Source organism: Neopsephotus bourkii, unplaced genomic scaffold, assembly GCF_033783945.1.
Source record: "Neopsephotus bourkii isolate Nb327-2 ecotype Australia unplaced genomic scaffold, CSIRO-AGI_Nbou_v1 NB_1630, whole genome shotgun sequence".
Lineage (NCBI taxonomy): Eukaryota > Metazoa > Chordata > Aves > Psittaciformes > Psittacidae > Neopsephotus > Neopsephotus bourkii.
Window position 1 is genome coordinate 3,564,846 of NW_026902105.1, and position 27,468 is coordinate 3,592,313.

Genomic DNA, 27,468 nt, shown 5'->3' on the forward strand with positions numbered 1-27,468 from the left:
GCAGTAAAAGCATAATTGCAAGTTAGTTCTGGAAGTGGCTGTAAGAGTGTCTGGAGATGCTGTTGAAAACTTATCATAGGTGCATAGAAGATTGTTTGCAAGACTCCTCTTACTCTTTCTGTTGCTTTTGTTCTCGTAAAGCAGTGTATCAGCCTTTGACTTCCTCTAAAATAAATCTGTAGTTCTAATTTCCTTGCAGGAAAACTACTGTCTTGCAAAAATAAGAGATCTTATGTCTGCTTACCCAAGTTACAAAAGCTTTAAGGTATTTAAGATGCCAACACCAATCCCTAAGTTACTTTGCACCCTCTTATGCAGATGAACTCCTGAAAGACAGGCCTATTTCACCTCTTCTTTACAACCTCAAAGCTACTAAAGTAATAATATTTTGCTGTGGACTTTTTTTTATTACTGAGGTATAATGCTTTACCTTTTATAGGTGTGTAATATTCATTAAACTTACCTAGAGCAAATGCAGAATATGAACATGGCACACAGTACTGTGCCAGTAGTGATCAGAAGCAAGTTTAAATGGATTTGATATCAGCCTTCAGTGGTAAGGCACCTGGTGAAGAAGAAAGTAATTTAGATTGGAAGACAATCGTAGAAGCCAACTGTTCAATTCCCCACTTAAAGCACATCCACCTAGATCACATGGCTTTGCTGTACTGGGATTTTTTCAGTGGATGCAGCATTCCGCATGTGGCCTCACCAGTGCTGAGTCAAGGAGAAGAATCACTTCTGCTGACTTGCAGGCAAAATTCTTGCTAATAATCTCAGTATGCTGTCGGCCTTCTTTGCTGTTAAGGCACATTTCTGCCTTGTGTTCAAATAGTTTTCCTCAAAGACACAAAGCTTCTTTGGCAAAGCCACTTCCCATCCAGTCAGCTCCAGCCTGTACTGGTGCCTGGGGTTATTCCTCCCCATGGGCAGGACTTTGCATTCTCCTCTGGTGAACTTCATGAGATTCTTGTCAATCCGTTTCTCCAGCCTTTCAAAATTCTTGTGAATGGCAGCTCTACCCTCCTATATATGAACTATCTTTATTAATTTGAATGTGTTTGTTGGACATTTAACGTGGGTACAATTCTAAGGACCATATTCTAACAGACTCTTACAGAAATATTTGCATAGATCTCAGTAGAAACATTTGTAGGGTAAAAGAGATTCAAGGTTTAGACTTACTTAGGCACTGAATTGCTGCTTGTTTCAACAGGAAGCACCCAAATAGCTTAGATGTTCTAGAGGTAAGGCATTACTCAATGTAAAATGAAGTCTTTGAAATTCCAGCCCAGGACTCATTTGCTGATATCTATTACTCTGGCAGAAAAAAGGTGGAAAGTGACATTTGCAAATTATATACTATTTTTGTCTTGTGCATAAGTTACTTCCCCATGAATCTTTGTCAAAACCAGGATAATTTCAAAATTGTAGTGTGCCTGACTCATTGAGGGAGGGGATGGGAAATAAATTACTCATATGAAAATTTTTACCAGTGCCCATCCTGGTTCCTCACCAAAATCAAGAAGCACACAGCACTGTGAAGATCCTTCTTGCAGTTTACAGTAGGGTCTGTAAGTAATGCTTATGGTTAATATAAAGGAATTGTGGACAGTAGTCATGGACTGCGTTAGCTCTTCTAAGGTAAAATGACTTGCTTTAAGTTAATTGTTAAGTTAATTGCATCTTACTGATTGGAAGGTCTGTGAAACAACTTAGTCCTAAGCTCTCCCAAAACTATGTCTGGTGATATTGTATTTTGGAGAAGGCTAACTATGTAACCTCTCATCTTTCCTTCCATCCCTCATACTGGATTTTTTTGTGTTTTGTAGAGTTGTTTTTGTCAATCAGCAAACTACCATTTGGGCTTCCCAAACTGTGCTTCCATTTCTGCCTGCACTTTAAAGGAAGAATCTGTCTGTGGGTTTGCTGCACCAGAACTTCCAAATGTAACATGGCCCACAGTGTTATATGTCCATTTTCTATGGTTTCCCACAATACATTTTCTGTGTCCTGCTCAGAGTGTTCAGCTCTGTCAAATATCTGTGCTTGCAATACAGAAATGTAGGGAGATGTTTCTCTCACCTGGCTTTGGATAACTGAGTAATTCAGACTGTTTTGATAGTCAAGATAGAGAAAAAGCTGTCATAGAATGCAATCCATCTCATGTGAAGGTGTACTTCTAAACCAGGTCTGAAGTAGGGCTCAGGGTAATATCCCTTTTCTCCTCCCTGACAGAAAGATAGATAGCTCAAATGTGGACACTACAGAATCACAGAACAGCAGAATCACAGAATAGTTTGAGTTTGAAGGGACATTTAAAGATCATCTAGTCCAACACCCAATGCTATTGATATTAGATGACATATAAACAATTTGTGGTATCCTAAAGACTGTATAATATCTTGCAGTATTCAGAGTTTTCCTATGCCATGTATTTCAAATACATGAAGAAAAAGAGATTTTGAGCAGTTGTTATTTTTGTTTGGTTTGCATGTGTATAAATTGCTGTTTTATTTGCATTGCTATGCTGTTTAGCATTTCAAGTTTCTATGTGCACATATTTGATTAGATATTTCAGTTCTTGCCTGTGTTTGTTGTGTTTAGTACCACTTACTCTCCTTCCCCCTGCAGTTGAAAGCAAACAATGTGAACATAAGAAATGAGAGGAGTCTCAATGAAACCCTGGGGATAGTTCAAATAGCACTGCTGGATTTTTGATTGGGCTTTTATTTCTTTGCTGAATGCCCTGCATTGACCAAAGGAAATAATGTGAGACTCCCTCCTGTATTTTTCTTTTTACTAAACCATAATTCAGTGTTGTTTTTTTCTTACAGTATCCAAAAAAGGGAAGTCATTCTCTTACATTTCAATGTAACTGATTCAGGGTAGGAGAGAAGGCTGCTGAAACAGCCAAAAAAGGAAACACTTGTTTTTGTGTTCTTATTGTGTGCTTTCTCTTCCTTAATTCCTGTGTAAAATCCAAACAGCATTTATGAGGCAAAGATCACTGTGTACCTGAAGCTTTAGCATCAATAGGATATGTTTCCCATTTAACCTAATGCCTCTCTTAGTAAGACTTTATTTTTATTTCTGAGGATCCTGTGCACTGTGTGGGGTCAAGGAACTGCCAAATGGCCATACTGCTCCTAAGATCAGCTCAACCAACAGTGCTGCACAGAGAAAAGTTGTGTCAGACTTTGTGTGGGGACATAAAACCTGGTGGCACTAATCAGTCTTAACTCCATTGGACTTCTTGTCCCAGGGCTTTGTCTGCGTTAGGTCTGTGCCAAAACACAAAATAGAACTAAAGACCTGACTCTGTTACACTTTGCCAAATCAGCAGTATCTCTATTAAAAAGCTTATTATTTAGTAAATTTCATTCTTTTTCTCACTATATATTTTTTGGAGACTTTTGCTTCATCCAGTATATTAAAAATTGGCAAAGAGTTTGCATAGGTGGATAATCCATATACTAGAAACTTACGCCTGCTGATCACTTCTAAGCAAGCAGTAGCCTGTAGAAGGTAGAGAATGCTTCAGAAATAGTCCCTGAAAATATGAAGAGTTTAAACCTACTACAGTTAAACTAGATGATCACTGTAGGTCACTTCCAACTGAACTAGTGTAGTCTAGTCTAGTCTAATCTATCGCATTATAGCAAGCAATCATTGATATCGGGTGAGCAAGGGACTAGGATAGGACCAAATCAGTAGTGAAGGTGGCCACAACTTCTTGGACAATGAATATGGAGGAGTATCCATAGCAGGCAGGGAATAAATCATACAGGATGTGAACTTGTACTGTACAAAAATGACATAGGTCTAGCACAGGGCTCATGGCTGAGCTGGAAGGTACCCTTGATGCTATGTACTTATCCTCTACTTACATAAAACTGCAGCCAATATCAAATATCACAAACCAGATCTTAAAAGCACTTTAAAATTTTCTTTTTTTAATTTTTTTCTTTTTTTTTTTTTTTTTACATGAAAGTAGAAAAATACCTCTTAATTATATTACATTAATTTCAGTACATCACAAGCCTTAAGGAAGTATGGCCCAAACTCCTTGCTGGAGAGACTCCTTTTGAGAGTCTGTTCTAATTACTTCTGCCAGCATGACATATGGTAGGTGAATATCACATTTCCAGATACGAGTAAGTATTTCCTAGAGAGGGAAAATAAGGCATAGAAAGGTTCCCCTTAGACTCTACAGAAAAATCAGGTTCAAAGGCAGAGCTGAAGCGCAAGAGTTTCCAGCTCCCCTCTGTGGCATACATCACAAGAAACTCTGGTGGAAAGAAATTTGCACTTAAGAGCAGGAAACTGCTTTCCAAGAATAATTCTTTCCTTATGCTACATAAATAACAGTAGCAGCCCCCACATTACTTAATGCTACAGGACAGAAGAAAAAATACTTTGGTTCAGACTGCAATAGAAATGAAGGTTTTATTCTTGTTCTTTATTCAGCGTCCTGTTAAAATTCATACCTGCACCTAACAGCTTCAGGAGAGCTTTTGTGATTTACGTTTTCAAGAGGAGTCATTCCAGAAAGCGCTCAAGGTTTACTATTTCTTTAACCATTGAATTAGCCTTTTTTTTCGAGCCAAAGATTTATTTCTGCCTCTGAGCCAGTGTTATTTTCTCTTCCCAAGCATTCACAGCTGTTTAAGTGCCTGCTGATAGAAGAATTTTCAACCTTCACATATTTTAGGGTTACAGTTTTCATCCTTTGCATAGTTCTCCTGTGCTGAGTATCTACGACTGCTGCTGATGTCTTATGGTGGGAAATGGAGGTGTCAGACAAGCTACAGAGATGCATTCTGTGAGCCTGACACTGACCCCAGCATTGGCTGAGCTCTGAGATAAGCTCCCTAGGGGATATGAATGCTCCCTTTCCCAACACATGAGCCCTCATGCCACAAGCTCTAAAACCCAGTGGACTTTTATAATGCTTTTTCTGCCTTAGAACTTTAGGTTCATGTAGGTTAGGCAAACCTGTGATATATATGTTGAGTGTTGCAGTAATCAAACGTGACAGTATTGAATCTGCCCTGTAAAGGAAACATTGTGATTATTTTCAAGTTCTGTCTACATTTTGCAAGTCTCCAGGCTCCTGGTCCAGAAGCATGGCTTTTGTTAATTCTAGGACTTTGTTTTTGACTCTTCTTCCAGTTCTTAGATGCAGTCATGCAAAACTCCTCATCACATCTTGCAGCCATTTACTGAATGCTTATAAACATTAATAGGAAGACACCATACCCACACATTGAATCATAGAGTAGTTAGGGTTGGAAAGGACCTTAAGATCATCTAGTTCCAACCCCCCTGCCATGGGCAGGGACACCTCACACAAAACCATACCACCCAAGGCCCTGTCCAACCTGGCCTTGAACACCACCAGGGATGGAGCATTCACAACTTCCTTGGGCAACCCATTCCAGTGCCTCACCACCTTACAGGAAAGAATTTCCTCCTTATACCCAATCTAAACTTCCCCTGTCTAAGTTTTAACCCGTTACCTCTTCTCCTACTACTACAGTCTCTAATGAAGAGTCCATCCCCAGCATCTTTATAGGCTCCCTTCAGATACTGGAAGACTGCTATGAGGTCTCCACGCAGCCTTCTCTTCTCCAGGCTGAACAGAGTCAACTTTCTCAGTCTGTCTTCATATGGGAGGTGCTCCAGTCCCCTGATCATTCTCGTGGCCCTCCTCTGGACTTTTTCCAACAGTTCCATGTCCTTTTTTATGTTGAGGACACCAGAACTGCACACAATACTCCAGGTGAGGTCTCACGAGAGCAGAGTAGAGGGGCAGGATCACCTCCTTCGACCTGCTGGTCACACTCCTTTTGATGCAGCCCAGGATATGGTTGGCTTTCTGGGCTGTGAGTGCACACTGAAGCCGGCTCATGTTCATTTTCTCATCGACCAACACACCCAAGTCCTTCTCCGCACGGCTGTTCTGAATCTCTTCTCTGCCCAGCCTGTAGCTGTGCCTGGGATTGCTCCCACCCAGTTGTAGGACCTTGCACTTGGCATGGTTAAACTTCATGAGGTTGGCATCAGCCCACCTCACAAGCGTGTCAACGTCCCTCTGGATGGCATTCCTTCTCTCCAGCATATCAACCGAACCAAGCAGCTTGGTGTCATCAGCAAACTTGCTGAGTGCGCACTCAATCCCACTGTCCATTTCAGCGACAAAGATGTTGAACGAGACCGGTCCCAACACCGATCCCTGAGGGACACCACTTGTCACTGGTCTCCAGCTGGACATTGAGCCATTGACCACAACTCTTTGTGTGTGGCCATCCAGCCAGTTCTTTTTCCACCGAGTGGTCCATTCATCAAATTGATGTCTCATCTCTCCAATTTAGAGACAAGGATGTCATGTGGGACAGTGTCGAATGCTTTGTCCAAGTCCAGGTAGATGACATCAACTGCTTTACCGCTGTCCATCAGTTCTATAGCCCCATCATAGAAGGCCACCAAATTGGTCAGGCAGGATTTCCCCTTAGTGAAGCCATGCTGGCTGTCACCAAGCACCTTGTTGTTTTTCATGTGCCTTAGCATGCCTTCCAGAAGAATCTGCTCCAAGATTTTGCCAGGCACAGAGGTGAGACTGACTGGTCTGTAATTCCCCGGGTCATCCATTTTCCCCTTCTTGAAAATGGGGGTTATATTTCCCTTTTTCCAGTCATCAGGAACTTCACCTGACTGCCATGATTTTTCAAATATGATGGATATTGGCTTAGCAGCTTCGTTTGCCAGCTCCTTCAGGACCCACGGATGGATTTCATCAGGTCCCATGGATCTGTGTGTGTTTAGGTTTTTAAGATGGTCTCACACCAGATGCTCTCCTACAGTGGGCCCAAGGTCTTCATTCTCACAGTCCCTGCATCTGCCTTCCGAGACTTGGGTGGTGTGGTCAGAGCGTTTGCCAGTGAAGACTGAGACAAAGAAGTCATTCAGAACCTCAGCCTTCTCCAAATCCATGGTAGCCAGTTCTCCTGATAGCTTCAGGAGAGGGCCCATGTTGTCCCTAGTCTCTCCCATATTTGCAGTGAAACTATAGAATCCCTTCCTGTTATCTTTCACATCCCTAGCCAAGTTTAATTCTAACTGGGCCTTAGCTTTCCTAACCTGGTCCCTAGCTTCCCGGACAACATCCCTGTATTCTTCCCAGGCTGCCTGTCCTTGCTTCCACCTTTTATAAGCCTCTTTTTTCATTTGAATTTTCCTCAGCAGCTCCTTATCCATCCAAGGAGGTCTCCTGGCCCTCCTGTGCACTTCCTTGTAGTTGGGATGCAACACTCCTGAGCTTGTAGCGGGTGATCCTTGAATATCATCCAAGAGTCTTGGGCCCCCCTGCCCTCTAGGGCTACATCCAATGGAACCTTACTAAGCAGGTTCCTGAAGAGGCCAAAGTCTGCTCTCTTGAAGTCCAGGGCAGTGAGCTTGCTTTGCGCTCTTCTCACTGTCCTGAGGATCTCCAATTCGACTATCTCGTGATCATTACAACCACGGCTGCCCTGGAGCATCACATTTCCAACCAGCCCTTCCCTTTTGGTGACCACGAGGTCAAGCGTGGCAACTCTCCTTGTTGGCTCCTCTATTAGGTGCAGAAGGAAGTTGTCTTCCACACAATTGTGGAATCTCCTGGATTGCTTGTGCCAGGCTGTACCGTCGCTCCAACAGATATCAGGGTGGTATATACATACAAACACACAAAACCATGTAGAATCTCTGCTTGAGAATAGCTGTAAAATCAGTTCTGTAAAAGAAAACTCAAGATGTGCTATTTTCTCAGATGAATGGGCTTGCATAATACCACATTAATGGTAGCTTTTTTTATGGCTTCTTAAATCAAGAACAGAACTTCAAATCTATTTACTGTACAGGGCACTTTTTCTTAGATCTACAAATAAGATGAGAGGCATGTACTGTTTGGTCTAGCAAGTTTAGGATTCACTGCCAGGGTTTGCTGGCTGTTAGGTCTGGTTTGACTTGACTCCAGGAGTATGAACATCTCCTTTTTAACTAAGTTTCCTAAAAATGCCTCATTAATATCTAACTCGGTAAGAAGAGGGCAAAGCACCATCCATGAAAGCAGAGAGCAAGTCCCATGGCAAAGCTGGAGCCTGGTGGCTTGTGTGCTACCTCTGCTTCCCATTTCACTTGCACTGCTTTGCCAAACACATGGTGACTTTACATACTTCGGGGACATTAATTAGCTAATTTTGCTCTGTGAAAGAGCTTCTAATTGATGTTATACTCAGTTTACAGCTGAATTCACTGAGGCCCTGAAGGGAAGCAATTTCTTCAGCCTGCCCAAGTAGAGTTATATTGCTAAAGATGGAGCCTACCCTGAGAGCTGCTGACCTCTGTTAACCCCTACTGAAGCAGTTAAGCACCAGAAAACTCAGCATCTTTCAGGATAGTCCTCAGCACTAGAAAGGGTCAGACTCAAGTGAGGCCAAGGAAAAACAGCACAGTGAGCACAGCAGTCCAAGAAGGTCCCAGCTGGGGTCAGATGCCTGCTTCAATCACCCTCAGCTTCTGTTGCATGCAAAGCCAATAATGACATAACTATTAACTAATTACAGTGACAGGAAGGGGAAAGTGGTACAATGAATGCTAGCAGAATTCATAAAGTCAAATGCCAGTATACAAAATAATAGTTTAGTTCCTGACTACCTCCTGTGTTTAAGCTAAACAAAAGACAAAGTAGTATCTTCAGGATGTATTTGTGAAGAAAACTGTTCCTTATTTAAGAAAAAATTCCAACAGTTTCTTTTATTTAATTAGTATTTCATTTGCTCTGAGGGTAATATGCATATATATTCATCTTGCATCTTTGGACAAATTGCGCTATAAATATTATGTTGTAAAAGAAGGACAGATAGTGAGAGCTGGGCTGTCTCCCATCAAACTGAACTGAATCTCACAGAATTACCTTGTAACTTGTAGAATGGACATGGTGGTAGGCAAGAGAGATTGTGACAACTGCAACCAATTCGGGTTGAAGGTGTATATGATCCAATTGGTAGCTGTGCTATCCCAGGAGAGACCCAAAGAAGGACTGATGGCTTTGAAACATACTTCCTTCCCTCCGTACTGACCCACCTCCAGCTGAAAAAGATCTTCATTCCCCCACCCCTGGGCAGTGCGCGCAGGCTGTCCTCCCGTTCCTCCCTTCCTAGCAGCTACTCTGGCTGCTCCCTGTCTGTCAAGCTGTGTTCCCCTGCATCAGGGTACTAATGGGAAGTCCCCATGCTCCCTTCTTCCCCTTCTCAGTGCCCATGTAAGGCAAAGCTAGCACCTGCATGGAAGCACTGGATGCTACCAGAGGCTTGTGTCCCCCTCATGCATATATACACAAATACATGTACATAGGAACCACTGTGTCTATATAGCAAATGAGAAAACAAAGTTTACAGAAAGAAAAAGGCAAAAATACTTGAAAAAAAAAAAAAGATATAATACCTTTTATAGTCATCTCTTCCATGTTTATATATGTGATACCAGGGACAAAGATTTGGGTCTCACACAGAGGGGTCAGCCACCATGAGTCAGCCTTTTTGCAATGTGAAGCACTGCTAAAAGCACATCACTGTCAGAAGTGTGATCCTGTAACTAACAGTATTTTTGTTTTTCTTTCCTTTTAGTTTGAGCCATCACAGTGTCAGCATCAGAAGAAAATGCAAACCTTTGTCTCGATAGCCCAGAAAGCATGGGGAATTTTTGTATCCGAAAGGAAACCTGGCTGGAAGTACCTGATGCAGCTTTTTGCAGTTTGCTCTGCAGTTGGCTTTGTCTCAAGCTTTCTATTATTCCTTGGCATGCACTTTTCCCTGGCACACAGTGCTTTGTGTCCCTTACTGGTAACTGGATTCATCTGGATTTTGCTTTCTATCATGCTCTCATGTTTCAAGCAGCTGCGCTGCTTTAGTGTCCTGTTCCTTCTTTCTTGCGGACTGCGAAATGGCAGGAATGCACTTATTGCGGCTGGCACAGGTGTCATGGTGGCTGGCAACATCCAAAATATATTTCACAACCTAAAGGTTCTGGCAGACAGTATAACCTGTCATTTAGAGTATGAACAATTTGCCTTGATAAAATATTATGTTGAGGCAGTAAAATGGATTTATGAGATGACCAAGCTTTCCTCTGATCTATCTAAACATATAGTGTTTCTAAGGCATGAATTCTCACCATCTTATTCGATTTCAGATGATGCATTAAAACAAGAGCTAAATGACACAAAGCAAGAAATCCAGAGAGTTGCTAACCAGATATCTTTTATGCTGACTATACTGCCCTATATAGGCCAGAAAGTACTGCCTGTAGTGGGGATTTTTCTAGCTTCTTTTGGAACCTGCCTCTTTATCAAAAAATTTGTGGGTTCTCACAGCACCAAATATAAGAATACTTACATCACAAAAGAGTTTATTGTATTTGATGAGCGCCAAAAGCAACAGCAAAGAGCCTGTCTTCTGCCACTTAACAAAAAAGAAAGAAAAGATTATGTAATAATCCCATCTTTCTGCCTCACAAGGAAGGACAGAAAAAACATGCAGTACTTCTTCTTTCCTGTAATTATTCATCTTTGCATCTGGCTTCTGTTTGCTGCGGTAGATTATCTGTTTTATTGGTTAATTGTTTCTGTGAGTAAACACCTCCAAGAAATACCAGATATAGAGATTCAGCTCAGCCTCTTTCAGCAAGTAAGTACTTATCAGTACTTTCTTAATTTATTATTATTTATTATTATCTTAGTATATTTCTTAGTTTAGTATTGAAAAAGTTCTCTTCTTCAGCATCTGCAGGCACAGACACACAACCATCAATTCTTTCCTAGCATTATCATTTGTTTGTTTCAAAAAGGACCACTGCCTTTACAGATATGTATGCTGGATGGAAATAGACAGTTCTCTCTGCACTTTCCAAAGTGTCATCATATTTCTAGATAATGGTAAATATTGAAGAAGGACTTTCATTACTCTATTTACACACGTGGAGAAGACCAGAAGCTTAAAACTGGAAACTCACAATACTGACATGTGTGAATTGCCACTTTTATAGTCAAATGCCACTATGACACTGATGTAAGAGATGTTTACCTTTTTATAGCTCAGTAGTGTGAGGAGCTCATCATTTAAATAAGCTTGGATACATACACATGAAATAATAACACATTACTGATATTACAAGGTTCTTCTAGCAGGAGCAGTAGCAGCATGGAGAACCATGGAGGCCATCTACACCAAGCTCACACTCAAAACAGGGTCAGCTTCAGAGATGGATCAGATTTCTCGGGGTCTAGTCTGTGAATGCTTCTAAAGCTGGAGATTTCACCACTGGAGTGTAGGACCCATGTGATGCTGTGAAATGCACCAGAAAGCCGCCCAGTTTGACAGCTTGCATGATCAGGCTTAAAACAGTTCTCAGAAGCATATAACCATTCGATACTTTCAAGATAATAAGATTTCAAAGGGATGCATGATTTTTAGTACAATATGATATATTCTTCGATGAGTTTTTTCTTACTCCTCATTTTCTATTGCTTCCTCTCAGAGCTCGTAATAATGAGAATTCATTTTCGCTTATTCCCATTCCCCATTCATCTAGCCAAAAGCAATTACACAGAGTAAGATAATTAAGGTGAGTACTGCAATAAGTGCATTGCTTGAAATTACAAGGAAACAAAAGAGGACATACAATCTTTGGCAGAGACATTCCCATTATCACTTTTCCATATGTGACATATTGAAGCTTTGAGATGGCGTCTTCAGCCAGACCACATTTTCTATGACACACTGCTGAGCCACTACAGGTTCATCTTAGACAGTGTATGGCACACTGGTGGTCCCTGTGTGTCACTGGATATTCATCTGGTCAGGACTGAACCATGAAGGGGAAGGGAGGCGTAGTATACAGCACCCTTGAAGAATTTTTATCTTTCTAATTGTTACCTGAACTTTCTTTTAGGAAAATAGGTACAAAAGCCTCACTGTAACTGTGCAATCAGCACACATTTAGGAAGTCAGACACAACCTGAAGAAGTCAATTTCCTGTGCAAAAGCAGAGAGGCTTTAATCATCTGGTCAATCAGTCTGAGAAATGTTGAGGAGGCAGATTGGTAAGCATTCTAAGGGGGCTTCACACCTCATATAAACTCGGCTGCTGAGCAGCAGCTGTGATCTAGCATTACCAAACCAGCATGTGAAATGGTCCCAATTCCTGGTCCTTGAGAGAAAAAGGGTTCAGGAGAGTTGTTTGATATTCAGAAACCCTGTGGTCTAAACTCAAGAATTATTCATCTCAATCAAATCAAGCAAAGGCAGCAGGAGACCAGCATGGATGTGCAGTGAGCTCCTGACAAAACTCAAATGTAAAAGAGAAGTACAGAGAAGGTGGAAGCAGGGACCGGGTGTCCAGAAGCAGAAAGTTGCCTGCCAGCATGAAATACTGGTCCCACCAGTATGTCTAATGAAGTCCCCCTCATTCTTTCAGCATTTCAGTCCACAAGCAGTGCAAGACATTCTAAGCAAAGGCATTTATCAGAGGAGGAGATGTGACTTTGCTTGCATGATAACCTTGTAGTCAGAGCACCTGTCTGGGTGGGTGTGGAAGCTCTGCTTATAACGTACTGAGCCACAGCCAAAGGGATGGACACACTCTGCTCTGCTGTTTTACTCTGAGGGAAGGACCCTCAAAACAGAATATGAGCAGATTATTGGGAATATATTAAACCATGATAACCAGATCAGTTAAGTATTTATCTATCACAGACACAGAAGGTAAGTTCCAAACTGTGAGACAGTGTCCCAAGAGAAATGGTGTAAATGCAGTCTGAAATATTTAGAAATAACCAATAAATTCATTGTTATGAGCATAGGAAATATATTGACACTGGATTGACTAGATGATTTATGGTCCTTGTAAATCTGAAATGGAGAAATATTAAGAAAGGAAGGAATCAGTACTATACTAAACTCTCCCTTTTTTTTGTGCAGAGGAATGAGAACAGCTTTATCTTTGATATGAGGGAGCATATTGCAAAGACTGATCCTTTCAAGATCTCTTTGTTTAAGCATGACTGCCTCCCTCAGCCAGAGCTTGCACTCTCCACAACATGGATCCAGCTTGGAGTCATCATCTTCTTCTTAATAATTTTTGGGTTATTTTCTGGCCTCCTGAACCAACTTAAAATACTCGTGTTGACTTCATTTTATCCTGACACAGAGATGAAACGGATACATTACTTGCATGCAAAATTACTGAAGAAAAGAGCAAAGCTACAAGAGAAAACCGGAAAGAACACATTTGCTAAAATGGTGAGCTATCAACTCTAGGGGAAAAAAAATAATCTCCCTCTGTCAGGGTGGTAGCTATACTAACTATACAGGATGTTAGTGTTTGGGTGATCTCTAACTCAGTAACGCTATGATCATAGTATCATATTTATGTCTTTTCAGGTCAACTTTTGGTTTCCAATACTGAAGGCAAGAGAGTAAGGAAGAAAGAAAGGAGTATGTTAAATGACAGTAGGGTATGGAACAGACAAGTGAATCTTTGGCTAAGGCAGAGATGTTCTAGCTCCACAGGAACCTGTGTTTCGCACACATAATGGCACAGCTTGTTTGTCATCTTCATGTTTGCCAGACACTGAAGATAGAAGATGCATCAGAGGTTGCCCATTGGCCTCTGGGCTGGCCAAGAACCTAACTAGAGGGCTTAGAATTTTCTAGACTTTCTGTTTATCAACCCTCAACTGCCCCAAACCCTTCAGCCTGGTTCTTTATCATCTCTAGCTCCATATACCTGCTCCTGACTCTGTAGCAGTCTTCTGCAGGGTGAATGCTTTATTTGCTCTGTCAATCTTCCAGCTCAGCTGAACTCTCCCTCGCACTTTGGCTTCCTTACTTTTGGTTATGCATCTCTCAGAAGTTTATAATCCTAGTCTCCCACATGGAATTCCTCACTTGGTTTTAATCTCCTCCTTTCACGTATCCATAGACTAGTTGCAGTTGCAATTGCTCGTGCAAATTGTCCTGTATCTTAGATGGTTGCAGGAGAGGCAATGAAGCATGTACAGAAGTGAGAGTGCTCACAAGAGCTAGAATACATAGGAATCAGGTGCTGCCAGTGGTGTAGGCATATGCAAGCAGAAATTAAAAATGTCTTGAATCTTGCAGTCCAAAGGAGCTTGCAGAAGTGGCAAAAATGGGCTTAATTATGTTGATAAAGCCACCACTTACTTCACTGAAACAAAACTGAGCCAATACTGAGCGCTTCAGCTATTTAACTAATGTTGGTGTTATGACCTTCATACGACACAAGAACAAATGCTAAAAGCATAAAGACATAGATTTTCTGATGGCTTGACTGCTGTGGCACCACCAGAGATTTTATGTAGAGATCAAAATCCACCACAGGTACTGTAGTCTTGATTTTCAGCCACAGCCAGCTTCTTCAAGTTGCATAATAGCAAATTCTGCTCTAATGCGTGCATGATCCCAGGACAGTCATTGATCTATGTCTATGTTATCTGAATGAATAAAGACTTATTTAAAGCTTTCCACTAGCAAGTGTCAGAAGTTATTTTCCACCTGAAACAGCAAAATACTGTCTCTTTTTTTCTTTGGATCTTCCAAATGAATCATAGAATCACAGAATAGTTAGGGTTGGAAAGGACCTTAAGGAAGCATCACTCTTCCATGGACACAGGTGGTTCAGGCTGCCAATGTGCCAACAATTTGTCTCTAGAAAATGAGGTGCTAGATTAAAGCCATGCATTTTTTACAGTTGTGCTGAATGTTCTCTGAGTGTCCTGACTATATTCTCTCTGCTAAAGTGAGTCAGCCCTGGATAGTAGCAGAATGTCATTTATATCCCAAGTACTACTGTCAAGACCCAGTAGCAAGCAGTACCCTGTTGAAAAAGAAGAAAAATGAAGCTTGCTTTAGATCTGCTTTCACAGACCAGACTAGTTATCCAGGTACTACTGACAAAGGGATATATTCATTCACTCTTGTTATCATTGCAAATGTAAGGGGAAGAGTTAAATGCCAGCAATAGTTGAGCATTTTTGGCTGAGTTTGGACAAGTTCATTGCTGGTCGGAGCCAGCTGTGCTCCTTTTAGTACCAGAGGACAGGCTGCTGAGAGGCCCTGATCTCCTACTTATTACAACATGAGAGGCGTGGAGAGGTCTGGCTGATGGCACTACCACAAAATGCTACTCACTTCACTTGGCATCAGGAGGTGATACTTGCTTTGGAGTTTCTTGCCTTTCTTGTTTGATGATGTGTTGCCACCTAGCATACTTTTTCTCTCAGTTGTTCTGCAAGAAGCAAGTGAAAGCTTTGCAGCATACGGGAATGGTTCACCAAAATGCCTCAGACAGGGGATGAGGCTGGGATATGATACTATGGCTGGGATAGATACCTAAATCTGTTAAGATTTTGAGTTCCGGAGTACACTCTTAGAACAATGCCATGTCTATACTTTGCATTTACATAAGAAAATTAAGCCTAGCGGGAATGACTGATTATGAAAAAGAGTAATCTTTGGTAGGGTAGGTGAGACTTTGCAGGTTTTACAGAACAGTGTTGTACCTGAATGCTGGGGCTCCCACCACTAACCAAAAGGGCAGCTTACTGAGTATTGTTTGGCTTGCCCCCTCAAACTGGCAATAGTCATGGCAGTGATAAAAGTCAATCCTTGAGAAACTAACTGTAATTCTGTACAAAATGTTCATCTCTGGTAAACATTTTACCTAGATGCTTGGCCTTGCTATCAGTGACAATTCTTTGTCCTGACCTTTATAGGTAAGACTGATCCTTAGCCATACTACGCCCCTCAGACCAGAGGGAAAGTCTGGACCAAGGAAGACATCCTTCATGAAGGATGGTGTGGTCAGGGAGCACTGGACATACTTAAGTTCATAGGACATGATGGGAGACACCCTGGGTGCTGAGGGTGCTAGCTAGTGTCGTTGTGAGGAAAATTTGATTATCTTTGAAAGGTCATGCTCATCAGGAGAGGTTACTGAGGAGTAGAAGAGAAAGACTATCACTCCCATCTTCAAAAAGGGCAAGAAGAAGGATCTGTGAAACTACAGATTTGTCAGGAAGTGATGGAGCAATTTCCCTCTGGACGCCATTTCCAAACATGAAGGCCAGGACTTGACTGGTATATCACCCAAACATAACAACACCTTTTTTACTGTGAGGGTGGTCAAACACTGGAACAGGATTTCCAGAGAGGTTATGGAGTCTCCGTCCTTGGAGATACTCAAAACCCAACTAGACATGGCTCTGAGCAACTCAGAGCAGTGGGCCTGGAGCAGATATCTGTAGAGGTGCCTGCCAGTCTCAGCCATTCCAATTTGGTGACTTTTACACACAGAAGTACAGGAAAAATATTAGACATGCACAACAAAAGCTTGTGTTAATTTGTGAATGTGCTGTGCCAGCACCAGGGTGCCACCTGAAAATATTGTTGCCATTACACTTACAGTGGAGTCACGCACTTGAGTTGAATAATGCACTGTTTGTTTCTGTGACCATATCCATGCATACCTGTGTGCTGAAGGTGAGTTGAATGACAGGCAAAGGCATAAGTTTGCTCTTCCCTGTCTCCCTTAACCTGGGTTACCTAGGAAAATGTCACATGCTGCACATTTTAAAATTCTAAAACAAATTCACCTTCAGCACCTCAAAGACACTGAAGTTTATCTCAGTGGTAGAACAATTCTTACCATGATCTACAAGTACTAGGTCTATTCCTTCAGCTCTCTTTAGTTGTACAGGTCTGCCTCTCCCCTGGCATTACAGATATATAACTCTCATTCTCTGCAGAACTCACTTGTTTCTGTCCTGTGAGCTGGGGAAGTCTGGGGACTTGTTTATCTTCAGCTGTCGCCTCTGCACGTTGTTCAGCTATTCCCTTGGCCTCTCTGTTTACCATAACCCTCAACCACACGATTACATTGTTCTTTTTCTTAAAAAAAAGAAAAAAAAACCCAAACAAAAACCCTCTACGAGTTATAATAAAAACCCAGTATTCCATCCACAATTATTTCTGTTCCTCTTCTTGTCTACCCTCTCCTCACATTTCCTACATTTTATTTTGGCTCTTTTCCCCTGTCTTTGTCATTCAAAGTGTTTTCCTCTTTTGGTATGTTTTCTTCTTCTCTGAGATCATTCTTCCCCACATATAAAAACATGTATTTTTTTTTCTGCTGAGCACAAATGAACTACAGGTACAGTTAGAATTAAGGATTTTATTTATTCATTTATTGAGTTAATGGAAATTTTTAGTATCTTTCACATTCCTGGGCATTGTCTCTAACTGCTTCTCTAGGGCTTGTCAGAAACGTGTTCAGCACTCAGAACAAGAGTCTGAGGAGAAGTCTGGATTTGGCTTTTGACTCATTCATCCCTTTCCTTCCCCCAGCTCACAGTGGACCTCAACTTCCTTTTTTTTAAATGCCCTTCACCAGTGCAGAAGCTGTTTGATTTTTTACTGTGAAAAATCCCCCAAATGGATCAAATCTGGTTTGTAAAATTAATGAAAGGCTGACCTGATTGTCTTGTGAAGATAATTCAGAGAGACATGACAGGGCTCCTGACCCTCCTGAAGCACAATACAAACAAGGACGCTTCCTTTCAACAACCATCTTTACAGAACTCTCCTTATCACCAGCCCATACTCCTGAACTTGGCTTGCTTGATATCTAAACCAAGACTCTATTTTTTTCTCTGTGTGTTTTGCTGCAGCATTCCGTGTGGGCAGTTGGGTGTGCAAAGTCAGAGAATGCTGGGTTTACAACTGCTTTCACCCTGCTCCCTGCTCTGTCAATATTGTCATGATGACTCACTGTGTTTTCATCAGAGTTTAAACAGCCCAGAGATGCTGGCAATTAAAGAAGAAATGAACAGTCAAAGCCTTTCCTCTAGTTTTGTTTTACATATCAAAAGTGCAAAGTACGGATCAAAGGATCACTCTCTGCTGGTGCTGAAATAAAGGCTGAAAATGGAGGTGTTATTGCCTACTCTGTGGGCACAGACTTCAAAATACGCAAACGTGCTTCATGGGGGCTATTGTGCATGAGAGTAACTTCCTTCTCATTTCATACCCGATACATAATACCAGCCCTGCCCTCCAGTGGCCCAGGAAAGCCACATGCCCCAGTACTGCAACTCTGCAGAGATCCCCTGGTACTTCAGGCTGAAGAGAGAAGCACTGCAGGTGTAGGTGCTTGCACCACAGACAGTGGAAGGATAGCAGACAGACAATCAGACAATAAACACATACTGGCTATATGAGGATTTCTCTGGCAGATGATGGTATTCTGTGATTCTATGGGGATGAAAACAATATTAGGTATGCCAGGATCAGATCTCCCAAATTCCTTCTCTGCTCCTGCACCTAGAATTCACGCTACCAGGAAGAATCAAGTTCTAAAGATCCCAGATTTCTGTCTTGCTGGGGAGACTGATAAAAATATGGTTAATAGAGGTTTTTTCCTTACTTTAACAATTTATTTGAGTCTTCAACATTACCATAGAAGAGAGAAGAGAAACCAGCTAGAACTGCAAAGAGAAGTGCTAAGCAAGAAAAGCCTGTTCTGTGTTTCGGCCTTGAACAAAACAGATACTCAGATTCTTTGTACTGAGACATACTACTTCAGAGAAAAAAGGGTTTAATGCAGCAATGCCATTTCTCAAAGCAATCAGATAGTCTACGCTACTTGAGTGACCAATTGACTTAAGGAAAAAAATCAAAGAAAGCAAATGTTTTTTGCAGTTGGTGCTGGAGAAGCCTGAAGATTGCGGCTAAATAAGATAGGACTCAAACATCTGGGAAAGGCATTGCATTTCTATCCTGTAAATGGCTCAAGGAAACTGTGTGGGCTGCTAAGGTTATCTTTAAACCGAATTTCCAACCTAATGTGGGGCATCTCTTGTCTTAGAACAATTATAGCACAGCTCAGCAATGACTTCATGAGAATGAAATAAGCAAGTGATAGCTGGGATGAAGATGTAGGACAAATACAGAAGTCTTGTCAGGGTCTACAGACTCAGGCAGGACTGAGAGACCTCTCAGTGCTCCTTCCAGTGCTCCAGTTCAGGACCTGTGCTGACATAAATGTGTTTTATAATCCCTGTGCATGCCAAATTAACTAAATGTCTACTAGAAAAAACATTTTACTGAATTTGGCTCTGGTATCACTCATTACTGGCGTTATGGAACAGGGACCTGAACAGTTCCAAAATTATACCCCTATGAAGAATCCACCACTACCGTGTGCCCCACATAAGTGTAAAAGGAACAAGGATTGCAGTGATTTGGAGCCTGACAGTCTCAACTTTAGTAGTGGTCCTTAATAGCACAGCTGAAATACTTCTGATGTCACACAGTTTCTCAAGGGTTATTACTTGGCACTTGGTAAACAGAGGCAGGATTCAGTTACTAGGGCCAGCATGTGTCATGGCAAAACAAATATTACAAATCTGACAGGCTCAGTAACTTATTTCTTTCATGGACTTAAAACCACAACTGATACTTTAGTGTAAACCCCTGTTCACAATATGCAGGTAATTTTTCATCATGATAATTAAAACAGTCATTGGAATTAAAAAGTAAGTGTTAAGAACAAAATCCAAAGGATACCTCCTGGGAGGAGAATAATCCATGCTACAGGGCAGTAAATACCAACCTAAGGATTAGGAACTCTGCTAGTTGTACAGAGAGAAGCTTCTTCATAATTAAATAAAAATCTATAGGAAATCTAAAAAGATTGTATTTTTTTTCCATAGATAATATGCTTTCAAGGTTTGGAGAGTTCACGTTACAAAATGGGTTTTTATGTAACCCATAAAATTACTTTCTGTTATCACACTGTGAAAACATCTGTTTTTAGAAAAATCACTAACTTGGTTCGTTTGGGCTTTCATGATCTGCAGTCTTTTGTATGACTTTGATCGCAGTAGGTATCCCAAGAACCCAAAGGACATTTGAAAGTACTGGGTATGTCCACAGTATCCAAAGGACTGGCAGTCTTTATTCCTCGGTTTCATTTCTGACATAATTGAATCATTTTGGCCCTCAGCAACTCACTTAAGCCAGCACTGGATGTTAAACATAAGGCAACTACATATATTCTCCATCACTTGAGTGATTTCAGAGGTTTGAGCATCCATAGTTTTCACAGCCTTTACTTGTCTCACAGATATATCATGCAATTGCAAGGATCTGACAATTATTAAAACCTGAAGCCTCAGATGAAAGACTATACAAATATAAGATACTGTTGAAATTAGAAATAGGTCTTTCCCCCACCCCCGACTTTTCCCCTACTCTTCCCAAATTCCTGCTTTTCTACAAAGCAAAACATTAATTAAAAAGAATGGATTCATGATTGGCACACACTCTTGACAAGACAAAACATAAGACAGGAATTCTTCATACCAGAGAGTTCCAGGTCTGAGAAGCAAAGACAGGCTACATAGAAGACTATTGCAGAGTAGACATCTGCATTATAGTTAGTCACACTCTTTGTAGTTAATGGAGACAAACCATCATTGCAAGAAAACTACTAAACTACTCATCCCATCCTGAAGAACAACAGTGGACAGATTCATCTAGCTTGGTTTAGATCTTGATGCAGAGATGAATAATGTTCCAGAAGAACTCTCTGCTGATTGCAGAGGGACACTAGACAACAAACTCAGATGCAGACAATTACAGAAGTCAACACTGAACTCTGCTCCCTTGTAATAGTCATTGTAATAGTGCTAGATGCCTCTTTCTGCTATTCTGCCACCCCAAAAACAACCTGAGAAATGGCAGCCTGTGCTAGCTCTTTCTTAACATCTCCATTATTACCCTCCATCATCTTACAAAGAAAACTGTACTTTGCTATTTAGAGACACAAGAATTACAGATTTAGTAGGAGCTTGTTTCTGGTACAAGCTCATATATCACTGTATGCCTATGGATATAGCAGGAACTATAAGTCTGCTTTCCACTACAAATGAAAAATAACAGTAATTATTACATGCTTTCTGTATCTGTCTTATAATATGAAAGTCTTTCTGTACCTGTTTGTCCCAGGGGTTGCACAGAAAAGCAGGTTATACTATTTCTACACATAGAACTATGAACTCACTGAATGGGTGTTTTTGTGTTAGCTTCATTTCTAAACAGTTGCTTAAAAAGAAGGGCTATCATATGTGAAAATGCAACTTTAAACAACATCATAGTTTTCCAAGGTAAAACCTGTCTAGACATGCTAATAGTAACAGAATCATGCTTCTAAGAACACAATTACCTCTCAAATGGGAAATCAAATAAATTGAACAATTGAGATTTTTTTAAATTAGGAATTCTATTCTACACAATCTAAAGTATTAGCTACATTGCGAAAAACCTCACATTTTAAAGTAAAAAAAAAAAAAAAAAGTTTCTGAAATCAATACATTATGTTGTGCTCTGATGTTCCCACTTCATAAGCCTTTAAGCTGTGGGTTATGTCTCTCCATAACACCAGAACTCCAAACAGTATTGTAGGTGAATTCACCAGTATGGTTAGCATAGCTTTGCCTAGGGTGTAGCAAACAAAACACTTGAGCACACCAAATAATGCTTGGCTATGCAGAGACAAAATGTATAAACTCCTTTAAAGACAAGGATATGGACATGTAGCAGCAGCTCTAAAATAGTGGCAACTCTTCTGAATCAGCATTTTTCTGTCCTAACCTGTTCCAGAAGGGAAAAACAAAAATCAAATTCAGCATCTCTATCAGAATTCTCTGCACTGCTAAGCACAACAGAGATCTTCCTAACACGTGAAATTAGAGAATTAGGATCCATCTCCTGCGACCTAACAGAGCAAGAATGTAGAAAATGTGCTTAAAGGCCATTGCATTGCTTTTACTTTATAGGTTAGCTGATACCTTCTAAAGATAAATATTAAGCAATATCATGCCCAAACTTACCTACTTTTAAGAACCTACAGAAGTGTTACCACGTTATAATTTTATTTATTACTCCATTTTCTAAAAAGAATTTTCCAATTCTTACAACAAATTTCCTTTTAAAGGGAAACTGCAATGACAACTTTTCATGCAGGAAGCTCAGTATAATGTTTATTGGTTGCTGTTCTTTCATATTGGCTCATGAGAAGTTGATTGTAGATTGATTGTTGGAAACAGAATGCACTTCTTTGGTGGGACAGCAGGGTGATTTTCATTTGCTTTTATCTACAGAGAAGAAGAAGACAATATGACATAATCTTTCAAAAGAAATTATCCGCTCTGCAGTTTGTCACTCAGAGAGGTAATAATGGAGGAAGAGTGCTAGGAGCTAGAGAGAATGTTATTGCTCCTTCATTCTACTGCAGCTTTAGCCTTTAGTCCTCTCTATTACAAAAGCTTTCTCCCTTATGTCAGAGGAAAACAAATAGGATTCTGCACCCTGTTGCTGCTACTGATGCCCTGGGTGAGGTTCACTGTGAGGTAGTTTTAAAGGAATGCTACAATGGAATGTGGAAAAGCTAACTTCATTCTTCTACCACTGCAGGTTTGTCCCTATCCTCATTAATTAGCACTGAGAATTGACCTATTTTATGTGAGGGGCTTTACACCCGTACATTGGGAAATCCTTTCTCGAACTGGCTGATTTCACCCAGAACTCAGCCTGGATTTTGTCATGCTTACTGCTACTCAGTGTCCCCCTGGCTCATATTAATCAACTCTCCTGCTGCAGTGGACAACACTTCAGCTGCAGGTGGCATGCAGCAGCATCATGTCTCAATTGGGATTGCTGAAGGTCTTAGTTCTATTTTTTCCTGGGGCATTTCTTTTGCTTGTTAAAAAATTAAAGAGTGAGGTGTTGTTGCCTAGTTCTCTCCAGCTGCCTTATCCTACCCATATGTTGCACTGCTAGGTTCCCTTGCTGGTTTCTTCTGAGAGACAGTTCAACTCACAAAGCCAACAGAAAACTAACCCAGAAAAAAGAAGCTAATTGTTTTCTGCTGTCTTAGCAAGTCAATCAGCTCACAGAAAGATCCACTGAGCACTACAGCATATAAAGGTCAGGGACTGTCAATACCAAGCTAAGCACCCTGGACACTGTAGGGGGGGAAGGGGAGATGCTGGGTGCTATTCCCCTGTTAGCAGCACTGAGCTTTGCGTAGCTCAATCATCTATTATACCCCTCCTGGCACTGACTGCAGCACCTCTATTGCGTGAAGACAGCTGTGGTTCTTGCAAACCAGATCTATCAGCTTAACCAAACAGTACAACTGGTGGAAAGTTATTGTCTGCAACACAGGGACACTAAAGAATATATTTTTTACATCCAGCTGTTTTTGTTTGTTTGATTGTTTCCCTGTAAATTTGCAAGCCGAACAATTATGCTCTCTGTATTCTTGGTGCTAACTGAACTCAGGTTTTCCATGGACCTTCATATCCATGCCTTAGTCTAGAAGTTAAACTCCATTTGCATCTCTCAATTGAGCTTTCTAATTGAGGCTCCAATCAGAAAGAGGTCCCCCCCAACCTGGGCTCTCACACATTTTCATCAAATTTAAAGATACCAAGACAACTCAGATTCTGAGAAAGCTTATTTCAGACAAGCTTGTCACAGTCTGGACGACCTGCTACACTTTCATTTTCTTGAAAGTTTCAGAAAAGCATTTAGTAAAGAAGTTTTCATTAATCAAGAGACAGTTACCTGTAAGAGCCACAACTGGTGAATGAGCCTACTGGTTTTGTGTGACCCATGTTTCTGAGACCATGCCCGTATAAGGTGCTCTCTTTACAGGAACAGGCTGACAGACCTGCAAGAAAAATGTCACAAATCTTTCACTATTATTTGTCTTCCTTTTGCAATTGCTAATTGGACACAATGAAAATAGCAGTCCTGTGATAACCCAGCTTTGTATGTTATGCATCCCAACACTTTCATCAAACCTCTCTCTTATAAAGATCCCTTACACTGGGATCAAACTGTACAGTTCTCAGCTTTCATCAGGAGCTGGTTGGCTCAATTTCTTCAGCACTGTAACAAAGCAATTCTAAACCATTTTTATTTTTTTTTAAAGCAACTGACCATGTTACACCTCATTTAATTGATGCTTCTCCCCTTGGAGACTTAAATAATTGCAATGTTCTCTTACACAAAAAAGAATGACCCAAATTTTGGCTGCTGTAATGCCAGTATAAATCTGCTCTCAATAGCTAGTTTTTATTACCATTACCTGGTATTTATTTTGCATTAAAAGCCAAAGGGATCAACATTGCACAACAAAACTCACTAACAAAGTACCAAGTATATTCAGAGTCGAGTGGATTAAATAGACTCACAGGCACATACAACTTTGCACATGATACATATCCCAATTAAGACAGATCCATAGAACTGTGATTTCTAAGAGGAACACTGCAAAGACAATCTATCTGTATTAAAAATTCAAAATGAATCTACTGTAGGTGAGCAGTGACCTTTGGAGCAACTGATTCAATTGAGCTGCATATTCAGTGGAAAGGGAAGATCTTTTCTTCATACAAATTCACAGTTAGGACTACTGGCTCACTTTTCTACTAGGCCTTGAAAGTTCTAGAGGCAGAGATTATTTTCTTTGCCCTTCCTTTCCCCTAGAAACATTAATGTTCATTCACATTGAAAAGGTGAATAGAATATATAAAATTTGTGGACAGACTTAAATGAGGGCTACGGTTTCAAAATAAAAGCAAAGTAGAAGCAGCACAGCTAGATACTAACAGTTAAATAATTGTAGTTTGTCTAATTTACCGTGACTTGTACTAGTACCAAAAAAAAAAAAATAAAGAAAAAAGTGTTCCTTAGTCTGGAAAACCCAAACCTCCAAAATGCAATAATAAATGCAATAATCTGTTTCCTGTTCTTTTAGTCCCCAGGGAAAAACTGTGTGTCAGGAGGGGACTTCCCTGCCTATCCACTGTATTATGTGCAGGCAGCCCACCAACCCCTCTGAAAGGGTGATTTGGAGGAAAGCCTCACTCAGTCACTTTCACATGCCTTTCTCAGTCCACCAAGACAACAACAGGAAGAAATATACAGAATTACCTTGGAAGCATTTCAATGGGCTATATCTCACATGGATGCTAGTCTGATTCAGCTTTTAGGTCTTGCAGTGAATCACACTGATTAAGGTTGTGATTTAAAAATATACTTTAGCTACTTCTGAAACTGCTTATCACAACTGAGCTACACTAAGCATGCAAAAGCATTCTTCATGAATGCTTTCATGGAAAAAAGGCAATTGAAAATTCAATCTTTATGTATTTTGCAACATTTTTCTTAAAAAAAAACAACCTGAAAACAAACCAACAAAAAACTGCAAGAAACCCCCCCCAAAACAAGAGAATTGTCTTGATTGGTCCAGCAGTGCACTTTTTGCACATGTTCATCTTATAACACATCCTTAGAATCATAGAATAGTTAGGGTTGGAAAGGACCTCAAGATCATCTAGTTCCAACCCCCCTCCCATGGGCAGGGACACCTCGCTCTAAACCATATCACCCAAGGCCTGGAACACTGCCAGGGATGGAGCATTCACAACCTCCCTGGGCAACCTATTCCAGTGCTTCTCCACCCTAACAGGAAAGAATTTCCTCATAATATCCAATCTAAACTTCCCCTGTTTAAGTTTTAACCCATTACCCCTTGTCCTATCACTACAGTCCCTAATGAAGAGTCCATCTCCAGCATCCCTATAGGCCCCCTTCTGATACTGGCAGGCTGCTATGAGGTCTCCACACAGCCTTCTCTTCTCCAGGCTGAAAAGCCCCAACTTTCTCAGCCTGTCTTCATATGGGAGGTGCTCCAGTCCCCTGATCATTCTTGTGGCCCTCCTCTGTACTTGTTCCAACAGATCCATGTCCTTTTTATGTTGAGGACACCAGAACTGCACACAATACTCCAAGTGAGGTCTCACAAGGGCAGAATAAAGGGGCAGGATCACCTCCTTTGACCTGCTGGTCATGCTCCTTTTGATTCTTGCTGGAATGGAGCTAAGTCTTCAATATTCTAAAGAGTTTAGCTCTAAATATCTGATCCATGAAAGAGTTAGAAAATTACTGATTCCTTCCTCAGTCTAAGACTTCTTCCTGCCCATGATGTTATGCCTGTTTGTTTTCCAGTGAACTCAGTGATAAAATGTAGCAGTGAGTCATATTATTCATGAGCAAAACTTTGTCCACTTTTATTGGAAATGAGATATGTCTATTTCAACAAGCACTCAGGCTAAGTCTACAAGCTGTACAGAGTACCGTAAGACCAGGAACTAGTCTGTGACATTTTTCTGTAAGATAAAGAGCAATAAAAATTGAGTCCTTAGTTTCATTTTCTCCCACCTTGGCAGATTTTGATTAGTAAGGGAAATTACTATTGAATCCCCAAACTTCTCTTCCTAAGAGCTAGTTATCCTCATGCTGCAGAAAGCATTACAGAGATTTATTAGTTTAATTAACCTGCTCTTGCTGCCGGATTCGTTCGTAGACATATGGAGGGAATGGTGGACGGGAGACATACTTTCCATCTCCTGCTGTGACATTGAAAGCTCCACCTTCATAAACTACTTTGCCTCTTGAAACTGTTGCAACTGGGACTCCATGGCAGACCATTCCTTCAAATATATTAAAGTTGTTGGCCTGATGATGTGTCTTTGCAGATATTGTCCTGTGTTTACAAAACAAAACAACACCCAAAATTGCTCTGATTCTTGCATTTCACTTCATTACAAAATTTTGAGAAACTGATACAGGAAGAAAAATTAGCAGCTTTATTAAACTACAACATTGTACAGTACATCATGGAACAGCTGTAAAAATAGGATCAAGCAATAGCATTTCACTGAACAGTAATTGTATTTCAAAAGAATGAAGAGGGAGTCAAAAGAACAGAACTTTGCAGCCTTGAAATGCAAAATTTTCCACTAGAAAGGGGTTGGTGGAAAAAAAAATCAGGCTGTAGTATGTTATTTGGATAACATGATTTCATTCTGCCTTGTCAAGCAAATATCTATGCATGATAAAGTCAGAAAAAGCTCTGACCTTTTAACTAGAATGACTTGCAATTTCAAGTTTTAAAAGCATGGCTGCAATGTTTCAAAGATTGAGACTCACGAATAACACAAACAGTATTTCACTGAAAAGTCAGTAGATGGTTATGAATTTTGGTAACTCTTAAGTGAGCTGGATTGATCCAGTGACTGACAGCCCAAATATCTCGATGCTGCTAAATAGTAATGAGAACATCACACTTCTACACACCTTTCCTCCAACTGTTTTAAGCAAATTTTAGACCTCAAAAGTACTCATTTGAGCTACAATATTATTGCTTTGTTTATGCATAGATCTTACTCTTTATGGTCACCATTTTGGAGCCAATTTCTCCAGCCCTAACTGG

At 40.7% G+C, this 27,468-nt stretch overlaps 2 protein-coding genes across 4 annotated transcripts in view; one reads left to right on the forward strand and one right to left on the reverse strand.

Moving 5' to 3' along the window:
• The first annotated feature begins 1,499 nt into the window (after positions 1 to 1,499).
• Positions 1,500 to 14,142, forward strand: DCSTAMP (dendrocyte expressed seven transmembrane protein). 2 transcript variants are annotated; one of them, XM_061373304.1, is made up of 4 exons: positions 1,500 to 1,574; positions 9,669 to 10,727; positions 13,020 to 13,340; positions 13,482 to 14,142. In XM_061373304.1, the coding sequence occupies exons 2-4, from the start codon at positions 9,702 to 9,704 to the stop codon at positions 13,518 to 13,520; spliced, it is 1,386 nt and encodes a 461-aa protein (XP_061229288.1). In that variant the 5' UTR covers positions 1,500 to 1,574; positions 9,669 to 9,701; the 3' UTR covers positions 13,521 to 14,142. The 2 variants fall into 2 exon arrangements, with proteins under 2 accessions (XP_061229288.1, XP_061229289.1); XM_061373305.1 differs by lacking the exon at positions 1,500 to 1,574 and having other exon boundaries at positions 9,525 to 10,727.
• Positions 14,143 to 22,151: 8,009 nt separating this feature from the next.
• Positions 22,152 to 27,468, reverse strand: part of DPYS (dihydropyrimidinase) — a 35,771-nt gene continuing 30,454 nt past the window's right edge. For both annotated transcript variants that reach the window (XM_061373364.1, XM_061373365.1), the window contains exons 9-11: positions 26,532 to 26,739; positions 23,751 to 23,856; positions 22,152 to 22,276 (exon numbers count right to left, since the gene is read on the reverse strand). In XM_061373364.1, the coding sequence (XP_061229348.1) occupies positions 23,779 to 23,856; positions 26,532 to 26,739 (286 nt within the window). In that variant the 3' untranslated portion in view covers positions 22,152 to 22,276; positions 23,751 to 23,778. The remainder of the gene's footprint in view (positions 22,277 to 23,750; positions 23,857 to 26,531; positions 26,740 to 27,468) is intronic.